Source organism: Bombina bombina, chromosome 2 (assembly GCF_027579735.1).
Source record: "Bombina bombina isolate aBomBom1 chromosome 2, aBomBom1.pri, whole genome shotgun sequence".
Classification (NCBI taxonomy): Eukaryota; Metazoa; Chordata; class Amphibia; order Anura; family Bombinatoridae; genus Bombina; species Bombina bombina.
In genome coordinates, this window is record NC_069500.1 from 290265213 (window position 1) to 290284158 (window position 18946).

Consider the following 18946-nt stretch of genomic DNA (forward strand, 5'->3'; position numbering starts at 1 on the left):
GCTGTAACTGTCCGGGCTACAATGTGCCACAAGGGTAATAAAGGCAAGATGGCCGCTACACAATAGCTTCTATACCAACCAGGCCACGATCAAAGTGTGCAGCTCCACTGTTCCAGTAGCTTGAAGTATAGGTTACATCAATAGACTAGGTAGTCTCAGTAGAATTCAGTCTCGCTTTTATAGCGTTATTCAGTCAGCTGGATGGCAATTTTCAATGTAAAAAGAGAAGAGTTATCAGGAGCTCTACAGATGTGCGTCCATTCTGTTTCCGAGTTGGCTCCGCCCCCCGTTTATGGAAGTTTTTAGGCTTACCTGGGGTTCCAGTTAGTTGTAACTTGGAGTCTGTTTTTTTTCCCAAATTTTTGTAGGCTTAGGCTCGTGATGACGCAGAATGTTACTTTTTATTGCAAAATTTTTAAGCGAAATTTTTTTTGCCGCAAAGTCGCGTCTGCCGTGACGCAAGTTGCGTAATTTTTTGCGACTTTCTTGATTCGAGTTTTTTTTGGCACAAAGTCGCGCCTGTTATGACGCGAGTCGCGTCATTTTATTTGTTAAGCTTTGGCCCCAAAAGTTTTTTCTCTGCATTTTTGTCATTCTTGGCGCCAAAATTTGTTACATTAAGTCTCTCCCTTTTTTGCTTTCTGCTCTCATTTGATTCATAGAGGGCTAGGTTGCTTGCTTTTGATTTTACTTTTGTATAAAAAAAATTATCATAAGCATTTTTTCCCATTCCTGAAACTGCTATTTTGAGGAAATTTGATATTTTGTTTAAATGTTAATTTTTTCTTTTTTTGTTACATTTTGCAAGATGTCTCAATCTGATCGTGACTCTGATGTTACTGTAGGAACTAAGCTGCCTGAACACAATTCTACCAAAGCTAAGTGTATGTTGTAAATTAGCTTATCTTCAGCTCAAATATGTGGCACTTGCTATGAAAAATTATTACATGCTAATAATCTTTCTATAAGTACAAATACATCTACTGTTTATTCTTCACAGTCTGATGTACATGCTATTCCTGTAGATATGAAAAAGTATATTGCTACAGCCATAGAGAAGGCTATGACTACTATTCCGCCTTCAAATAAACGTAAAAGGTCTCTCCTAACTTCTCATAGATCTGATGGAGTTTGTATTGATCAAGGATGCTGCTGATGAGGATTTCTCTGGCTCAGAGGATCCTACTTCAAAGACTGAAATTGATAAATCTACTTCTCTTTTTAAGATTGAATATATTTGTTCTTTATTAAAGGAAGTATTGTTTACTTTGGGTATTGAGGAATCTAGTCCTCTTGATAACAAGAATAGCAAACGTTTGAATTCTGTTTTTAAAACTTCTTAGGTTACTCCTGATGTTTTTCCTATTTCAGATGCTATCTCTCATATGTTTACTAAAGAATGGTCTAAACTTGGTGCTTCTTTTAACCCTTCTTCTAGGTTTAAAAAGCAATATCCTTTACCTGTGGCTGATTTTAGAGTTTTGGGAAAAAGTCCCTAAGGTTGATGGGGCTAGTTCTACTCTTGCCAAATGCACTACTATTCCTATGAAAGATAGTACTTCCTTTAAGGATCCTTTAGATAGGAAAATTAAAACCTATCTTAGAAAAACATATTTACATACTGGCTATATTCTTAGACCTGCTATTTCTATGCCTGATGTTGCTGGCAGTTTAGCTCAGCAGTTAACAGATCCTGAATTGTCTAGCATTGTTCTTTTACTTCAACATGCTAATCATTTAATTTGTGATGTTATATTTGATGTCATTAAGATTGATATTAAATCTATGTCTTTAGCTATTCTTACTAGAAGAGTTTGATGGCTTAAATCTTGGAATGCTGATATGGTGTCTAAATCTAGATTACTATCTTTATCATTTCAAACCTAGAGTTTTCAGGGGTGATTGTTCCAGTTCCTCTGCAGGAACGGGGTTTGGGTTTTTATTCAAATCTATTCATTGTCCCAAAGAAAGAAGATTCGTTCAGACCAATTCTGGATCTGACATTTTTAAATTGTTTTGTAAGAGTCCCAACTTTCAAGATGGTAACTATAAGGACTATTCTGCCTTTGGTTCAGCAAGGTCATTTCATGTCCACAATAGACTTACAGGACTCTTATCTTCACATTCCAATTCATCCAGACCACTATCGTTTCTTTTCTAGACAAGCATTACCAATTTGGCGCTCTTCCGTTTGGCCTAGCGACAGTTCCGAAAATCTTTTTGAAAGTTCTCGGTGCCCTTCTATCTGTAATCAGAGAGCAGGGTATTGTGGTATTTCCTTATTTGAATGGTACTAGCTCAAACTTTTCATTTAGCAGAATCTCACACAAAACTAAAAAAAAAAAAGATTAGAAATCTAAGGGTAAATTTAAAGCTCCCAATCTTTTTTGTTCCTTTCGTCAAAATAGAGAACAAAAGACACCTTCTTCCCCTAAGGCCTCTGGCTCTAATTGGAGACCATCTCCAAATTGGAATAAATCCAAGCCTTATAAAAAACTAAATCCAGCCCCTAAGACTGCATGAAGGTGCGGCCCTCAAACCAGTTCAACTGGTGGGGGTCAGATTTAAATTATTTCAACACATTTGGACCGTTTCTGTTCAAAATCAGTGGATTCAGAATATTGTTTCTCAAGGGTAATCGTATAGGTTTCAGAATAAGACCTCCCATGGGAAGATTATTTCTTACACATGTTCCAACAAACCCTGTGAAGGCTCAGGCTTTTCGGAAATGTGTTTCAGACCTAGAGTTTTCAGGAGTGATTGTTCCAGTTCCTCTGCAGGAACGGGGTTTGGGTTTTTATTCAAATCTATTCATTGTCCCAAAGAAAGAAGATTCGTTCAGACCAATTCTGGATCTGACATTTTTAAATTGTTTTGTAAGAGTCCCAACTTTCAAGATGGTGACTATAAGGACTATTCTGCCTTTGGTTCAGCAAGGTCAATTCATGTCCACAATAGACTTACAGGACGCTTATCTTCACATTCCTATTCATCCAGACCACTATTGTTTCTTTTCTAGACAAGCATTACCAATTTGTCGCTCTTCCGTTTGGCCTAGCGACAGCTCCGAAAATCTTTTTGAAAGTTCTCGGTGCCCTTCTATCTGTAATCAGAGAGCAGGGTATTGTGATATTTCCTTCTTTGGATGGTACTAGCTCAAACTTTTTATTTAGCAGAATCTCACACAAAACTACTAGTGTGGTTTCTTCAAAAACATGGTTAGAGGATCAATTTACAAAATAGTTTCTTGATTCCTCAGACAAGGGTCAACTTTATAGGTTTCCAGATAGATTTAGTGTCCATGACTCTTTCTCTGACAGACAAGAGACAAATGAAGTTAGAGACTGAAGGTTTAGACAAGCTAAAACTATCATTCCCTTCAGTGGCTATGTGCATGGAAGTTTTAGGTCTCCTTACTGCAGCATTGGACGCTATCCCCTTTGCTCGTTTTCATATGAGGCCTCTACAGCTTTAAATGTTGCACCAACGGTGCAGGGATTATACTCAGATATCACAACTGATATACTTAAATTCCAACACTCAACTCTCTTGGTGGTTAGACCATCACCTTATTGTTCAAGGGGCCTCATTTGTTCATCCTACCTGGAATGTGATCACAACAGATGCAAGTCCACAGGTTGGGGAGCTGTCTGGGGGTCTCTGACAGCACAAGGGGTTTGGAATCCTCAAGAGGTGAGGTTACCAATCAATATTTTAGAACTCTGTGCTATTTTCAGAGCTCTTCAGGTGTGGACTCTATTGAAGAGAGAACTTTACATTCATTTTCAGTCAGACAATATCCCAACAGTGGCATATGTCAATCATCAAGGAGGGACTCGCAGTCCTTCACCAATGAAGGAAGTATCTTGGGCAGAATCCAACTCTTGTCAAATTTCTGCGATTCATATCCCAGGTGTAGACAATTGGGAAGCGGATTATCTCAGCCATCAGACGTTACATCCGGGGGAGTGGTCTCTCCATCCAGATGTGTTTTTTATCTTGTACAGATGTGTTGTCTTCCAGAAATAGATCTGATGGCCTCTTGTCTAAACAAGAAGCTTCCCAGATACCTTTCCAGGTCCAGGGATCCTCAGACAGAGATGGTGGATGCCTTTGCAGTTCCTTTACCAACCTGCTTACATTTTTCCGCCTCTGGTTCTTCTTCCAAGGGGGATCTCCAAGATCATAATGGAACAATCTTATGTGTTTCTGATAGCACCAGCATGGCCTCTCAGGTTTTGGTATGCGGGTGTGACACCACCACATTAATGTCATAGGTTTTTATTTTTGTTTTTTACTTGCAAGTACCACTGCTAGCCTTGTGAAGTTGTGCCTTGTAAGAAGGGCCGATGCGGGTGGGGGGAGGTTTAGCATGGCCGGGCACAGCCACAGTGACAGAGGTAGTGCAGAATTCAGCATGTATTTTAGCCCAAGGCTAAATGGATATACAGAAGTTGAATACATAAATGGATATACAGAAGTTGAATACATATAAATTAAAATGGCTCTGATAATGTGTGAGGTTTGACCAACTTTAACAAACTAATTTAACTCAGATTTAAAAGCTAAAATATATTTTCAGTTTTTTATTTTTCTCCCTTTTCATGTAATTTAGCTCTTCAAAACCAGTAATTTCTCTCTCTGACCTTGACATTCACCCTGCTGACTTTTTGAGGCAAACCCAGAAACTACAGTTAAAGACAGATATGTAGCATGGTTGTTCTTAAAAAAGCCATTAGGGTGTATTGCAAGGTCTGAGAGTAAGATGTTACCTAATTGCTGAGCTAAATAACTACATGCAAAGGGAGCAAAATAAAAAATGAAAATATATTTGCATGTAATTGAGCTCTGCAAATTCAGTAATTTATAACTATTAGACCTTGAAATGCACACTGCAGGCTTTTCAATGCTAACCCTGCTACATAACTATCTTATTTGCTTTAATTGACAGAAAATACAATTAAATACATATGTAGCAGGGCTAGCAGTGCATTTTAAGGTCTGAGAGTTAGAAATTACAAAATTTGCAGAGCTAAATTATATTTAAATTTTTGTATTTTTTTTTTTTTTGCTCTGCACATTCAGCAATTTCTACCTCCCAGACCTTGAAATGCAAGGATAACCCTGCTACAAAACTGTCTTTAAGTTGCTTTAATTGACAGAAACTACAATTAGACAATCATGTAGCAGGGTTAGTCTTGAAATGCCAGCAGGGTGGATTTTAAGGTATGAGAGTTAGAACTCGCCTAATTTGCAGTCCTAAATCACATGCATAGGGCACAAGGTAAAAATGATTTAAAAAATGCTTTATAAAATAATTAAAATCTATATATTCAGGTTCAACAAATTATGGAGAAAAAAACAACAACATTTTTCCAAGTGTATATTGATACCAATGCATGCATGAGCTGCAGATCTTGGTGTTGAAAAGTAGGCTAAAACACCTCTGTTTTTGTTTGTTTGTGTGCTTGAGGGGGGTTTTATTGATATTTAGCAGCAGCTGGTACAGCCCTGTGATACTAGAAAGTGGTGTACAGAGTCATACATAATACAAAACCTCTTATATATTATTTAAATATTTTTTATATATATATATATATATATATATATATATATAATATATATGTGTGTGTGTGTGTGTAAATATATATATATATATATATATATATATATATATATATCTTTACATTCCCATCTCAAATACTCAAACAAGTGTTGCTTCCCCCCTTTCAGTGTTCTGTCTCCCCCTCTGCCCCTATATACTGGAAGGGGGGGGGGGGGGAGACAGACTATAAAAACAAAATTTATGTAAGAACTTACCTGATAAATTCATTTCTTTCATATTAACAAGAGTCCATGAGCTAGTGACGTATGGGATATACATTCCTACCAGGAGGGGCAAAGTTTCCCAAACCTTAAAATGCCTATAAATACACCCCTCACCACACCCACAAATCAGTTTAACGAATAGCCAAGAAGTGGGGTGATAAGAAAAAAAGTGCGAAGCATATAAAATAAGGAATTGGAATAATTGTGCTTTATACAAAAAAATCATAACCACCACAAAAAAGGGTGGGCCTCATGGACTCTTGTTAATATGAAAGAAATGAATTTATCAGGTAAGTTCTTACATAAATTATGTTTTCTTTCATGTAATTAACAAGAGTCCATGAGCTAGTGACGTATGGGATAATGACTACCCAAGATGTGGATCTTTCCACACAAGAGTCACTAGAGAGGGAGGGATAAAATAAAGACAGCCAATTCCTGCTGAAAATAATCCACACCCAAAATAAAGTTTAACAAAAAACATAAGCAGAAGATTCAAACTGAAACCGCTGCCTGAAGAACTTTTCTACCAAAAACTGCTTCAGAAGAAGAAAATACATCAAAATGGTAGAATTTAGTAAAAGTATGCAAAGAGGACCAAGTTGCTGCTTTGCAGATCTGGTCAACCGAAGCTTCATTCCTAAACGCCCAGGAAGTAGATACTGACCTAGTAGAATGAGCTGTAATTCTCTGAGGCGGAATTTTACCCGACTCAACATAGGCAAGATGAATTAAAGATTTCAACCAAGATGCCAAAGAAATGGCAGAAGCTTTCTGGCCTTTCCTAGAACCGGAAAAGATAACAAATAGACTAGAAGTCTTACGGAAAGATTTCGTAGCTTCAACATAATATTTCAAAGCTCTAACAACATCCAAAGAATGCAACGATTTCTCCTTAGAATTCTTAGGATTAGGACATAATGAAGGAACCACAATTTCTCTACTAATGTTGTTGGAATTCACAACTTTAGGTAAAAATTCAAAAGAAGTTCGCAACACCGCCTTATCCTGATGAAAAATCAGAAAAGGAGACTCACAAGAAAGAGCAGATAATTCAGAAACTCTTCTAGCAGAAGAGATGGCCAAAAGGAACAAAACTTTCCAAGAAAGTAATTTAATGTCCAATGAATGCATAGGTTCAAACGGAGGAGCTTGAAGAGCTCCCAGAACCAAATTCAAACTCCAAGGAGGAGAAATTGACTTAATGACAGGTTTTATACGAACCAAAGCTTGTACAAAACAATGAATATCAGGAAGAATAGCAATCTTTCTGTGAAAAAGAACAGAAAGAGCAGAGATTTGTCCTTTCAAAGAACTTGCGGACAAACCCTTATCTAAACCATCCTGAAGAAACTGTAAAATTCTCGGTATTCTAAAAGAATGCCAAGAAAAATGATGAGAAAGACACCAAGAAATATAAGTCTTCCAGACTCTATAATATATCTCTCGAGATACAGATTTACGAGCCTGTAACATAGTATTAATCACGGAGTCAGAGAAACCTCTTTGACCAAGAATCAAGCGTTCAATCTCCATACCTTTAAATTTAAGGATTTCAGATCCGGATGGAAAAAAGGACCTTGTGACAGAAGGTCTGGTCTTAACGGAAGAGTCCATGGTTGGCAAGATGCCATCCGGACAAGATCCGCATACCAAAACCTGTGAGGCCATGCCGGAGCTAGTAGCAGAACAAACGAGCATTCCCTCAGAATCTTGGAAATTACTCTTGGAAGAAGAACTAGAGGCGGAAAGATATAGGCAGGATGACACTTCCAAGGAAGTGATAATGCATCCACTGCCTCCGCCTGAGGATCCCGGGATCTGGACAGATACCTGGGAAGTTTCTTGTTTAGATGAGAGGCCATCAGATCTATCTCTGGGAGCCCCCACATTTGAACAATCTGAAGAAATACCTCTGGGTGAAGAGACCATTCGCCCGGATGCAACGTTTGGCGACTGAGATAATCCGCTTCCCAATTGTCTACACCTGGGATATGAACCGCAGAGATTAGCAGGAGCTGGATTCCGCCCAAACCAAAATTCGAGATACTTCTTTCATAGCCAGAGGACTGTGAGTCCCTCCTTGATGATTGATGTATGCCACAGTTGTGACATTGTCTGTCTGAAAACAAATGAACGATTCTCTCTTCAGAAGAGGCCAAAACTGAAGAGCTCTGAAAACTGCACGGAGTTCCAAGATATTGATCGGTAATCTCACCTCCTGAGATTCCCAAACTCCTTGTGCCGTCAGAGATCCCCACACAGCTCCCCAACCTGTGAGACTTGCATCTGTTGAAATTACAGTCCAGGTCGGAAGAACAAAAGAAGCCCCCTGAATTAAACGAAGGTGATCTGTCCACCCACGTTAGAGAGTGTCGAACAATCGGTTTTAAAGATATTAATTGATATATCTTCGTGTAATCCCTGCACCATTGGTTCAGCATACAGAGCTGAAGAGGTCGCATGTGAAAACGAGCAAAGGGGATCGCGTCCGATGCAGCAGTCATAAGACCTAGAATTTCCATGCATAAGGCTACCGGAAGGGAATGATTGAGACTGAAGGTTTCGACAAGCTGTAATCAATTTTAGACGTCTCTTGTCTGTTAAAGACAGAGTCATGGACACTGAATCTATCTGGAAACCCAGAAAGGTTACCCTTGTTTGAGGAATCAAAGAACTTTTTGGTAAATTGATCCTCCAACCATGATCTTGAAGAAACAACACAAGTCGATTCGTATGAGACTCTGCTAAATGTAAAGACTGAGCAAGTACCAAGATATCGTCCAAATAAGGAAATACCACAATACCCTGTTCTCTGATTACAGACAGAAGGGCACCGAGAATCTTTGTGAAAATTCTTGGAGCTGTAGCAAGGCCAAACGGTAGAGCCACAAATTGGTAATGCTTGTCTAGAAAAGAGAATCTCAGGAACTGATAATGATCTGGATGAATCGGAATATGCAGATATGCATCCTGTAAATCTATTGTGGACATATAATTCCCTTGCTGAACAAAAGGCAATATAGTCCTTACAGTTACCATCTTGAACGTTGGTATCCTTACATAACGATTCAATAATTTTAGATCCAGAACTGGTCTGAAGGAATTCTCCTTCTTTGGTACAATGAAGAGATTTGAATAAAACCCCATCCCCTGTTCCGGAACTGGAACTGGCATAATTACTCCAGCCAACTCTAGATCTGAAACACAATTCAGAAATGCTTGAGCTTTCACTGGATTTACTGGGACATGGGAAAGAAAAAATCTCCTTGCAGGAGGTCTCATCTTGAAACCAATTCTGTACCCTTCTGAAACAATGTTCTGAATCCAAAGATTGTGAACAGAATTGATCCAAATTTCTTTGAAAAAACGTAACCTGCCCCCTACCAGCTGAACTGGAATGAGGGCCGTACCTTTCATGTGAACTTAGAAGCAGGCTTTGCCTTTCTAGCAGGCTTGGATTTATTCCAGACTGGAGATGGTTTCCAAACTGAAACTGCTCCTGAGGACGAAGGATCAGGCTTTTGTTCTTTGTTGAAACGAAAGGAACGAAATGATTGTTAGCCCTGTTTTTACCTTTAGACTTTTTATCCTGTGGTAAAAAAGTTCCTTTCCCACCAGTAACCAGTTGAAATAATAGAATCCAACTGAGAACCAAATAATTTGTTTCCCTGGAAAGAAATGGAAAGTAGAGTTGATTTAGAAGCCATATCAGCATTCCAGGTCTTAAGCCATAAAGCTCTTCTGGCTAAGATAGCCAGAGACATAAACCTAACATCAACTCTAATAATATCAAAAATGGCATCACAGATGAAATTATTAGCATGCTGGAGAAGAATAATAATATCATGAGAATCACGATTTGTTACTTGTTGCGCTAGAGTTTCCAACCAAAAAGTTGAAGCTGCAGCAACATCAGCCAATGATATAGCAGGTCTAAGAAGATTACCTGAACATAGATAAGCTTTTCTTAGAAAAGATTCAATTTTTCTATCTAAAGGATCCTTAAAACGAGGTACCATCTGACGTAGGAATGGCAGTACGTTTAGCAAGGGTAGAAATAGCCCCATCAACTTTAGGGATTTTGTCCCAAAATTCTAACCTGTCAGGCGGAACAGGATATAATTGCTTAAAACGTTTAGAAGGAGTAAATGAATTACCCAATTTATCCCATTCCTTGGAAATTACTGCAGAAATAGCATTAGGAACAGGAAAGACTTCTGGAATAACCGCAGGAGCTTTAAAAACCTTATCCAAACGTATAGAATTAGTATCAAGAGGACTAGAATCCTCTATTTCTAAAGCAATTAGTACTTCTTTAAGTAAAGAGCGAATAAATTCCATCTTAAATAAATATGAAGATTTATCAGCATCAATCTCTGAGATAGAATCCTCTGAACCAGAAGAGTCCAAAGAATCAGAATGATGGTGTTCATTTAAAAATTCATCTGTAGAGAGAGAAGATTTAAAAGACTTTTTACGTTTACTAGAAGGAGAAATAACAGACAAAGCCTTCTTTATGGATTCAGAAACAAAATCTCTTATGTTATCAGGAACATTCTGCACCTTAGATGTTGAGGGAACTGCAACAGGCAATGGTACATCACTAAAGGAAATATTATCTGCTTTAACAAGTTTGTCATGACAATTATTACAAACAACAGCTGGAGGAATATCTACCAAAAGTTTACAGCAGATACACTTAGCTTTGGTAGATCCAGCAGGCAGTGGTTTTCCTGTAGTATCTTCTGGCTCAGATGCAACGTGAGACATCTTGCAATATGTAAGAGAAAAAACAACATATAAAGCAAAATAGATCAAATTCCTTATAAGACAGTTTCAGGAATGGGAAAAAATGCCAAACATCAAGCTTCTAGCAACCAGAAGCAAATGAAAAATGAGACTGAAATAATGTGGAGACAAAAGCGACGCCCATATTTTTTAGCGCCAAATAAGACGCCCACATTATTTGGCGCCTAAATGCTTTTGGCGCCAAAAATGACGCCACATCCGGAACGCCGACATTTTTGGCGCAAAATAACGTCAAAAAATGACGCAACTTCCGGCGACACGTATGACGCCGGAAACGGAAAAGAATTTTTGCGCCAAAAAAGTCCGCGCCAAGAATGACGCAATAAAATGAAGCATTTTCAGCCCCCGCGAGCCTAACAGCCCACAGGGAAAAAAGTCAAATTTTTGAGGTAAGAAAAAATATGATAATTCAATGCATAATCCCAAATATGAAACTGACTGTCTGAAAATAAGGAAAGTTGAACATTCTGAGTCAAGGCAAATAAATGTTTGAATACATATATTTAGAACTTTATAAATAAAGTGCCCAACCATAGCTTAGAGTGTCACAGAAAATAAGACTTACTTACCCCAGGACACTCATCTACATGTTTGTAGAAAGCCAAACCAGTACTGAAACGAGAATCAGTAGAGGAAATGGTAAATATAAGAGTATATCGTCGATCTGAAAAGGGAGGTAAGAGATGAATCTCTACGACCGATAACAGAGAACCTTATGAAATAGACCCCGTAGAAGGAGATCACTGCATTCAATAGGCAATACTCTCTTCACATCCCTCTGACATTCACTGCACGCTGAGAGGAAAAACCGGGGCTCCAACCTTGCTGCGGAGCGCATATCAACGTAGAATCTAGCACAAACTTACTTCACCACCTCCCTTGGAGGCAAAGTTTGTAAAACTGATTTGTGGGTGTGGTGAGGGGTGTATTTATAGGCATTTTAAGGTTTGGGAAACTTTGCCCCTCCTGGTAGGAATGTATATCCCATACGTCACTAGCTCATGGACTCTTGTTAATTACATGAAAGAAATCCAGTGTTATATGGGAGATGGGATAAGATTTACAAAGTGTTAGTAAAAAAAAAAAAGTTAAAAAAAAATCTGGGGGAAGGGGGGGGGGTGACACTGTGAGTTACCACACCAGGTGACACCAGGCCTAGTGACACCACTGATCAAGATGAAGCTGTTTTGTGGACTTCATTTAAATGTTTGCCTAAAGTTGTGAATTCTAACAACATTAATAGGGAAATTGTTGTTCCTTCTTTGTGTCCTAATCCTAAAAATACTCTTGAAAGGTCTTTACATTCTTTGGATGTGGTAAGAGCTTTGAACTATTATGTTGAGTCTACTAAAGATTTCAGAAACAATTTGGTTTTTTTGTTATTTGTTATTTTTTTTTTCTGGCTCCAGGAAAGGTCAGAAAGCCTCTGACATTTCTCTGGCATCTTGGTTGAAACTTTTGATTCACAAATCTTATTTGGAGACGGGGCAGTCTCCGCCTCAGAGAATTAAAGCTCATTATACTAGATCAGTTGCCGCCACTTGGGCTTTTAAGAATGAAGCTTCAGTTGATCAAGTTTGCAAAGCAGCAACTTGGTGGTCTTTGCATACTTTTACTAAATTTTACCATTTTGATGTGTTTGCTTCTTCTGAAGCAGCCTTTGGTAGAAAGGTTCTTCAGGCAATTGTCTGTTTGATTCTAGTGCCTTTGATTTGAGTTTTTTAAAATTTTTAAAAAGAAAACTTAATTATTTTTTTGGATTTAATTTCTCAGCGGAAATAGCTGTTTTTATTTTATCCCTCCCTCTCTAGTGACTCGTGGATTTCCACATCTTGGGTATTATATCCAATACGTCACTAGCTCATGGACTCTTGCCACTTACGTGAAAGATTATGCAAGAAATTACCTGATAAATTAATTTCTTTCATAGTGGCAAGAGTCCATGAGACCCACCCTATTTTTTTGTGGTTATGATTTTTTGTATATAGCATTTTATTTTTTTCCAGTTCCTCTCTTTGTATGCTTTTTACTCCTTCTTTTATACCTCACTTCTTGGCTACACTTTAAACTAAGGTATGAGTGAGGTGGGAGGTGTATTTATAGGCAATTTGAGGTTTGGGAAACTTTGCCCCCTCCTGGTAGGAATGTATATCCCATATACATCATTATCAAAATAACAAGAGTAATGCATTGAGCAATGATACTTTTTATATTGGACTAACTATACATTTATAAGTTGACAAGCTTTCGGAAGAATGTCCTCCTTTTTTAAGTCTGAAACAATACTGACCAATTTGAGATGGAATTTACAGATTCAATCTTAAAACACAGGCTAAAAAGACAGTGTTAGAGGTCCGATTGCAGGGGAAGGAGGGGGTGTCGTAAAAATCATGAGGGGGTTAAGGAGACAGAGGCATACAGTGTCCAGTGAAGGATAACAGACAGGGGAAATATATGGTTATACACAGAGCATATACTGACATAGTTTATATATATCAACATGGAATGTATAAAGATGTGAAATTAGGTATACAGAGGAATATGAGATAGTCCAAAAAGGAGAAAGGAAAGAAAGAAAAAGGGGAATAATAATAATGACAAAAGTGTGGACATAGGCTTACCTGTGTACCTATGCATAGAGAGTGTGGAATATACAATGTACATGATTACAGTATATGAAAGTACATTACAAAAAATTTTGATAATGGGTTAAGAAACCAGAGTCCACATTTAGACAAGAATTTAGCAAGTTGAAGTGTATTATAATTTTCATTTCAAAGGTTTTTCTTTCCATGGTGTTTTTGAAGTTGCCTTTGAGAATCTTGATTTTGAGGTTTTGGATGGAGTGCTCAGGTTGGGTGAAATGGTGACAAACAGGGGTACAGTATTTTGTTTCACAGTGATTTTTGATTGAGTGTCTGTGAGTTCATCCGAAGGTGCAGTTTTTGGCTTGTTTCTCCAATATAATATCCCACTTCATGAGCAATGTATCATACCCCTCATGATTTTTACGACACCCCCTCCTCCCCCTGCAATTAGACCTCTGTAACACTTTCTGTCTTTTTAGCCTGTGTTTTAAGATATAATCTGGTAATATATATAACGTGTGTGTGTGTATATATATATATATATATATATATATGTGTGTATGTGTGTGTATATATATATATATATATATATATATGTGTGTATATATATATATATATATATATATATATATATTCTAATCAGTTGAACTGCCTCTTATCTCAGTGCATTTTGACAGTTACACTGTTAGTTCATGTGTGTCATATAGATAACATTGTGCTTTCTCCCGTGGAGTTATTTAAGAGTCAGCACTGGTTGGCTAAAATGCATATCTGTCAAAAGCACTGAGATAAGGGGGTAGTCTGCAGAGGCTTAGGAACAAGGTAATCACAGAGGTAAAAAGTGTATTAATATGTGTTAGTTATGCAAAACTGGGGAATGGGTAATAAAGGGATTATCTATCTTTTTAAACAATAAAAATTCTGCAGTAGTCTGTCCCTTTTAATAAAATGTTGAATAACTGGTATTCACTGAACTTAAACAGAAAATTGTTTTGTTTTTTTGTCTCTAAATAAGTCAATGCTTTTTCATTTTTGTTTTTTGTACAAAAGACTAAATCACAAGATATCCATTCTCTTGTTTTCAAGGGTTAACATTTTTAGATCTGGAAAAACATTTAAGCCTTGTAAATGTTTATAAATGGGCTGCAGTAGCAGTGGGAAAATAATTAGCCAGTGCAGCCCTCAGGAACATAAATAAAAAAAACACAAAAAGCAGTCCCAGAATAGATTATAACTTGATTGCTTTTAAACATTAAATTGGGACTTGAAATATTTGTTAAAAATGTTAGAGAAATTCAGAGGTTTTTGTTTTTTCCCATTCAAATGATGACACAATAAACATGCAAAGAGAGGGTTGACCTCTGGGTTTTCAATAACACTCTCCAGTGATTTCACTTTTTAAATGCCAGGCACAAATAAACCATTGATTTTAACCCCTGATTTCCCTTGGCACATGAAGCAGTAAATACCTTGATTAACAGCAACCTTCAACAGTTTTAACATCTTGCATTCCACTAAGAAATACATACATACTTATTCCCTAACAGGGCACAATCAATACAAAAATGTTCAAATCTATTTACAGAAACCCACATATCGCTGCCGCCACCACCAAGATTTTATAGTTAGACATCATTGGTTAATCTTGTGATTGCTGTACTAAACCCAACTACCAAAATTGTATATTCTAGATAAACAGTAGCTTGGTAACATTGTCATAATGCTATATTCCAGATATATTTGGTATAATAACCCCTGAACATGGCTAGATGTAGATTTGCGTTGCTTTAAACGGAGTATGGCAGTCGAGTATTGGATAATGAAAATGGAAAGGATTGGATTAGTGCTTGCAAGAACATCTTTGCTCCAGTTGAACAAGTAGAGTAAAATGTAATACATTAATGACATGGAAGTAATGCATTCAATTTAATGCAGCAATTGACACATTTGTTTTGACATTGGGAACTGGCAACATATGATATTGTAGACCCAGCTATGGATTTTTCTTTATTAAGTACAGATAATAACATTATTTTAGGAACGTATTAGGAGCTATGGCTGTCTGGCTTCCAGGAATTGTCAAACTTTGATTTAATGTCCGTAGCAAAAACATTAGAATGTTTTTATTTTTGCTAAATAAATATGTAATTGTCCTTAATTGTGACTCCTTCGCATTCCCTTCAATGGAGAAAAATATCCAAGCAGAATTAGCCACTGTCCTCTCTGCAAGGAGAATGTTGGCTTTTTAATAGTAAGATGGAACACACAATCTTTTCTAGACATTCTTGCCCTGGTTAACCAAAGTCCAGAGTAAAATTACGTTAAAAGTTCAGTTCTGCTTGCCTTGTAATTAGAGAAAAACTAAGACATTGCTGTCAGTCCACTAAGTATACAAAAAAGTATGCCTTTAACTAAAATGGCTTTAGTTTAGACTCTAGTGGATTATTTCTTATTACCGTAATATTCCCATTTGCTCCTAAATTTGACATTTTTCAATCCATGATATGACAATTATTTTATTATACTTTTTTTGTTATGTTTAAAGAGATAGGAAAGTCAAAATTAAACTTGCATGATTCAGATAGAGCATGTCATTTTAAGACGCTTTTAAATTCACTGATATTTTCAAATGTGCTTTGTTCTTTTAGTATCCCTTGTTAAAAAATCAATACGCAGGTATCCTACACTAGTGGGAGCTGCTGCTAATTGGTGCCTGCACACATTTGTCTCTTGTGATTGGCTAAATAGATATTTTCAGCTTCCTGTCAGTAGTGCAATGCTGTCCCTTCAGCAATGGATAACAAGAGAATGAAGAAAATTTGATAATAGAATTAAATTGGACAGTTGTTTAAAATTGTATGTTCTGTCTGAATCACAAAATAAAATTTTGGGGTTTGCTATCCCTTTAACGTTTAACGTTTTTTATTTAGCCAAAAAGTTTTATTCCAGTATTGCTGTGCACCCAAGTCTTGAATTAGAAAGTCCAGTAGGGGAACAGCATACAGGGGTAAAGGTGTGCACGGTAGACCTAGGGCGCTGCCAAGCCCTAATATATACGTATACAATGATAAGCAGGGTCTCCAGCACTTTTCAAACAGACTTTATTAGTACACAGATAGCGACGGACCAAGCATGAATAAGGTGCTGTGACACCGAAACGTCGCTATCTGTGTACTAATAAAGTCTGTTTGAAAAGTGCTGGAGACCCTGCTTATCATTGTAAGTCTTGAATTAGAAATATTATAGTCCCAAAAATTAGTTAAAATTCTTGTAATTTAAGAGTTCATGGCTCCTATTAATATTATTTTGTTTAGTAATTTATACATTTGTTCCAAAAATAGTTACACATTAAAGGACCAGTCAACACATTAGATTTGCATAATCAACAAATGCAAGATAACAAGACAATGCAATAGCACTTAGTCTGAACTTCAAATAGTAGTAGATTTTTATATAACAAATTTCAAAGTTATGTCTATTTCCAAGTTATGTCTATTTCCACTCCCCTTGTACCATGTGATAGCAATCAGCCAATCACAAATGCATATACGTATAGTCTGTGAATTTTTGCACATGCTCAGTAGGATCTGGTGACTCAAAAATTGTAAATATAAAAGACTGTGCACATTTTTTTTAATGGAAGTTAATTGGAAAGTTGTTTAAAATTACATGCTGTATCTGAATCATGAAAATGTAATTTAACCTGAGTGTCCCTTTAAGTATGCAATATATAATAGGTTACAAAAGTAGAAATAGAATATATACTGTGTGTATATGTATATATATATATATATATATATGTGTGTATATATATATATATATATATATATATATATATATATATATATATATGTATATATATATATATGTGTGTGTGTTTTTTTTTAATTAGAGATTAACTATATTCTGTTTTTTAGTGGCGGCAGAGGTATTCAGCTCAAAGTACCTGGCTGTGAAGGCCCAAAAGAAGATTCTTGGGAAAATGGCTTCTTCTAAATACATAGCAACATCACTGATTGATGATACAAGCGGTGAAGTGTTAGACGAACTATATCAAGTAACTAAGGAATACACTGAGTGCAAGAAAGATGCTGAGAAAATTATTAAGAACCTCATCAAGATAGTTATAAAACTAGCTGTTCTGTACAGAAACAATCAGTTTAATCCGGATGAGATTGCAATGATGGAAAAATTCAAGAGAAAAGTTCACCAGCTGGCCATGACCGTGGTCAGCTTTCATCAGGTGGAATATACATTTGACAGAAATGTACTTTCAGCATTGTTGAATGAATGTCGTGACCTGCTTCATCAAGTCATCCAGCGCCACCTTACAGCAAAGTCTCATGGACGTGTCAATAATGTGTTTGATCACTTTTCAAATTGTGATTTTTTGGCTGCTTTATATAATCCATTTGGACCTTACAAACCCCATCTTCAGAGACTCTGTAATGGTGTGAACAAAATGCTTGATGAGGATAACATTTAAGCACTTGACTAATAAAATATTCAGACACCTTAATATTACATGCTGAAAAATAACTAGGAGCCATGAGGGTTTAATGCAACATGTAGAAAGGGGTATTTTACTTTTGGATCACCCATAAACCAAATGGATTCCTTCTGATCTGTTGCAATTTACCAATCCTCTACCAGGAGGTATATTCCTTTTGAAGTCATAATGTACAGATCAGTTACTGATACTTAAGGAAAATGCAGATGTCTGATTTCTAAGGAAATTAACCAAAAAGTGAATCTTATAGAGCTGCTGCATCTGGAGTGGTATTATTTATGACCTTTCAATAGGCCACATAATGTAACGTGATAGAAAACGGCACGTTTATTTTTTCCCTGTGTATGTAAATTGTGTATTATTCTGATACTTTGCGCATTTGTATGGTCTTGATATGTAAATGAATAAAAGGCAGCTTTCTTTTGCTTTTGTTCTAAACTACCTACTTTTTTTTTCTTTTTTGCAAAGATTAAAAATAAAAGTGTTACATTGATATTTTGTTACAAAATATTTGCGCTGTCCTCACAGAACTATAGCAAACCAGATTTATTTATTTATAATAGAATTATATGAGTGGTATTACAAAATCAGTCATTTTTTTAGTTCATTATTGCCACATAATCAATGAAGAGTAAATAGTTGGTAATATTATGCCTTTTTAGCATATGAACAGAAATATATGGTTGAGGATTGTTGGGGAGAAGGACATAATAATAAAGGTTCTTTTGAGATCCAGACAAGAGAGCCCATGGTCGGCTTAAATGTTGGGCAATTTTGGAATGCATTCATTCAGAAGTTTTAGTGCAGATAATGGTATCCCAAACAATTGGCTGTTCAGGCTTGACATACACAGCCATATGTAGCTTTAAATATGCAAAGTCACCTTAGGGAATATATCAGATGGAAAGAATACCCCTCCAAGTAGCAATCCTTTGGGGAAAATATTAGTCCTTTTGAAAACCCCTTGCTTTTGTGAAGAGATTGGGCTTGTCCCATGCTCCCTAAAGAGGCCAAACAGCACAACGCAGTAACCTAGGTATATTCAAAATGCTCCAAAACGGTAGTTGATTGAGGCAATTAGAAGTTTATTGAAGAAAGCCTAGGTTACAGAGTTTGCTTTTTGGCCTCTCTATGCATTATGTTAAGAAATGTAAGGTATGATTAAAACAATGTAAAATACATTATAAAATTCCTCTATCACCCCCCC

General features: G+C 36.7%; 1 protein-coding gene across 3 annotated transcripts in view; it reads left to right on the forward strand.

Moving 5' to 3' along the window:
- Window positions 1–18232, forward strand: part of TNFAIP8 (TNF alpha induced protein 8) — a 347393-nt gene extending 329161 nt beyond the window's left edge. For all 3 annotated transcript variants that reach the window (XM_053701590.1, XM_053701592.1, XM_053701591.1), the window contains one exon: window positions 17147–18232. In XM_053701590.1, coding sequence (XP_053557565.1) covers window positions 17147–17715 — 569 coding nt within the window. In that variant the 3' untranslated portion in view covers window positions 17716–18232. The remainder of the gene's footprint in view (window positions 1–17146) is intronic.
- Window positions 18233–18946: the final 714 nt, after the last annotated feature.